This window comes from Propithecus coquereli, unplaced genomic scaffold (assembly GCF_000956105.1).
Source record: "Propithecus coquereli isolate 6110/MARCELLA unplaced genomic scaffold, Pcoq_1.0 Scaffold196, whole genome shotgun sequence".
NCBI lineage: Eukaryota > Metazoa > Chordata > Mammalia > Primates > Indriidae > Propithecus > Propithecus coquereli.
In genome coordinates this window covers 2,328,710-2,330,316 of record NW_012144522.1, presented here as the reverse complement: position 1 = coordinate 2,330,316, position 1,607 = coordinate 2,328,710, and the positions used below count along the sequence as shown (strand labels likewise).

The 1,607-nt window shown below is 50.6% G+C and overlaps 1 protein-coding gene across 1 annotated transcript in view; it reads right to left on the bottom strand.

Moving 5' to 3' along the window:
- The window catches only part of ZNF614 (zinc finger protein 614), a 15,282-nt gene extending 14,092 nt beyond the window's left edge, over positions 1–1,190 (bottom strand). Inside the window, exon 1 of the mRNA XM_012643340.1 lies at positions 1,149–1,190. Coding sequence (XP_012498794.1) covers positions 1,149–1,190 — 42 coding nt within the window. The remainder of the gene's footprint in view (positions 1–1,148) is intronic.
- Positions 1,191–1,607: the final 417 nt, after the last annotated feature.

Here is a 1,607-nt window from a genome sequence, read left to right as displayed (position 1 = left end):
TGAAAGATGTGACATCATCACTGCTGACTCTACAAAAATTAAACAGCTTATGAGAAAATGTCATGAATAATTTTAATACCATATACCTCTCCATATTTTTCACGTGTGTGTGTGTGTATGAATTTCGTGTGGACAGTGAGAAGAGTAGTGATGTGGGGAGACAAAAAATTCTGATAAGAATTTGGTAAGAACATGAGGACGGAAATGAACTTGATGGAATAAACTGGCTTTGAATTAACCGGGCAAATGTACACTTCAAGTCTGTCCTGGCATTTAAGGATTAAACCGGAACCCACTGACTCTCCAGGGGTCCTGGACCTCCTCAAACACTGACAGAACCCACCATGCTACGTTATGACTGCGCCACATAGAAAAGACAAACACGTCCACGAAATCAACGTGGACATCTCCCTAACGCGGGCTTCTCTAACATCGAACCCCACATTAAATCGCGAACAGGAATCAGTCCCCGCGTTCACCCATACAAATTTTTCACCCCAGTTCTCAACTGAGTCCCACAAACCCAGCGATTCACACGGACCTCAAACGACAGAAAGTCGGACTTCCAACGATTTCTTCAGACTCTTCATTACTGACAGCCAAAGGCCCCATCACTACCGCCCAGCTTCCTCAGTGACTGCATTCAAATGAAACGCCAACTACGACCCTTCACACACGTCCAGGCTTCACGGACCCCACAGGCTGTGAATCTACGCCCAGAACGCGACTCACCCGATCCTGAGCCTATCCAGACACCACTGGCAGCGAAAATATGCCGAACGCACGTCCCAAACCACTTCCTACTCGGACGCCCTCCTTCGCGGTCCAAGGGGACACCGAGGGGCGGCGCCGACGGAGGCCCGCGGGGACCACACAGCCTGGCGGGAGTTCCCTCTGTGAGGTCACATGGCCCCGCCCACCTCGCCGTTTGTGACGGGAGCGGCCATAATGCCTGTGGGAACAAATTGAAAGCACTCCTGGCCACATCAGTGCCTCTCCCTCCTCGTTGGAAGGGACGCTAAACAGCGCTGTGCTAAGTGCGCTAAGTTTTCAGAGGCTCGTGCCCATTCAATGCCAGCACAGTGCGGAACCATTCTAGTCAGCCGGCGGGGGAAGAAAGATGGCGGCGCCCTTTGTGCCCATCATACCTCAGACTGGAGCTTTAGCGGGACCACCACGGGCGCGGCCATCTTAGCGGAAGCCAGGCGGCCGTACGGCAGAGAAGACACTCAGACCCCTGACAACTTTGGATAAGGTGTGTTGGAGACGTTGCTGGGGAGGAACCTGTCAGTTGACAAAAGCAGCAGTCATCGAAAATCTTAGGTTTGGGCATGGGGCGGAGGTGTGTGGATTGGGTGAGGCTTTGTAGGTTAGAATATCAGACTCTGAAGGGGCGAAGCCAGAAGTAGGAGCGATGCCACACTAAATGCTAACACACACGTGGGACTTGCTACACAGCTACCTCCGGTGGGGAAAAGGGATGAGGTGAAGGTCAAATGTATGTACGTTTCCTAACAAAAATAAACGACGACAGTGGGGCATTTGAGAATATGAAATTATGAGAATCCAATTTCATATTTTGAATAGTTTCCAAATTTAAAAAAAAG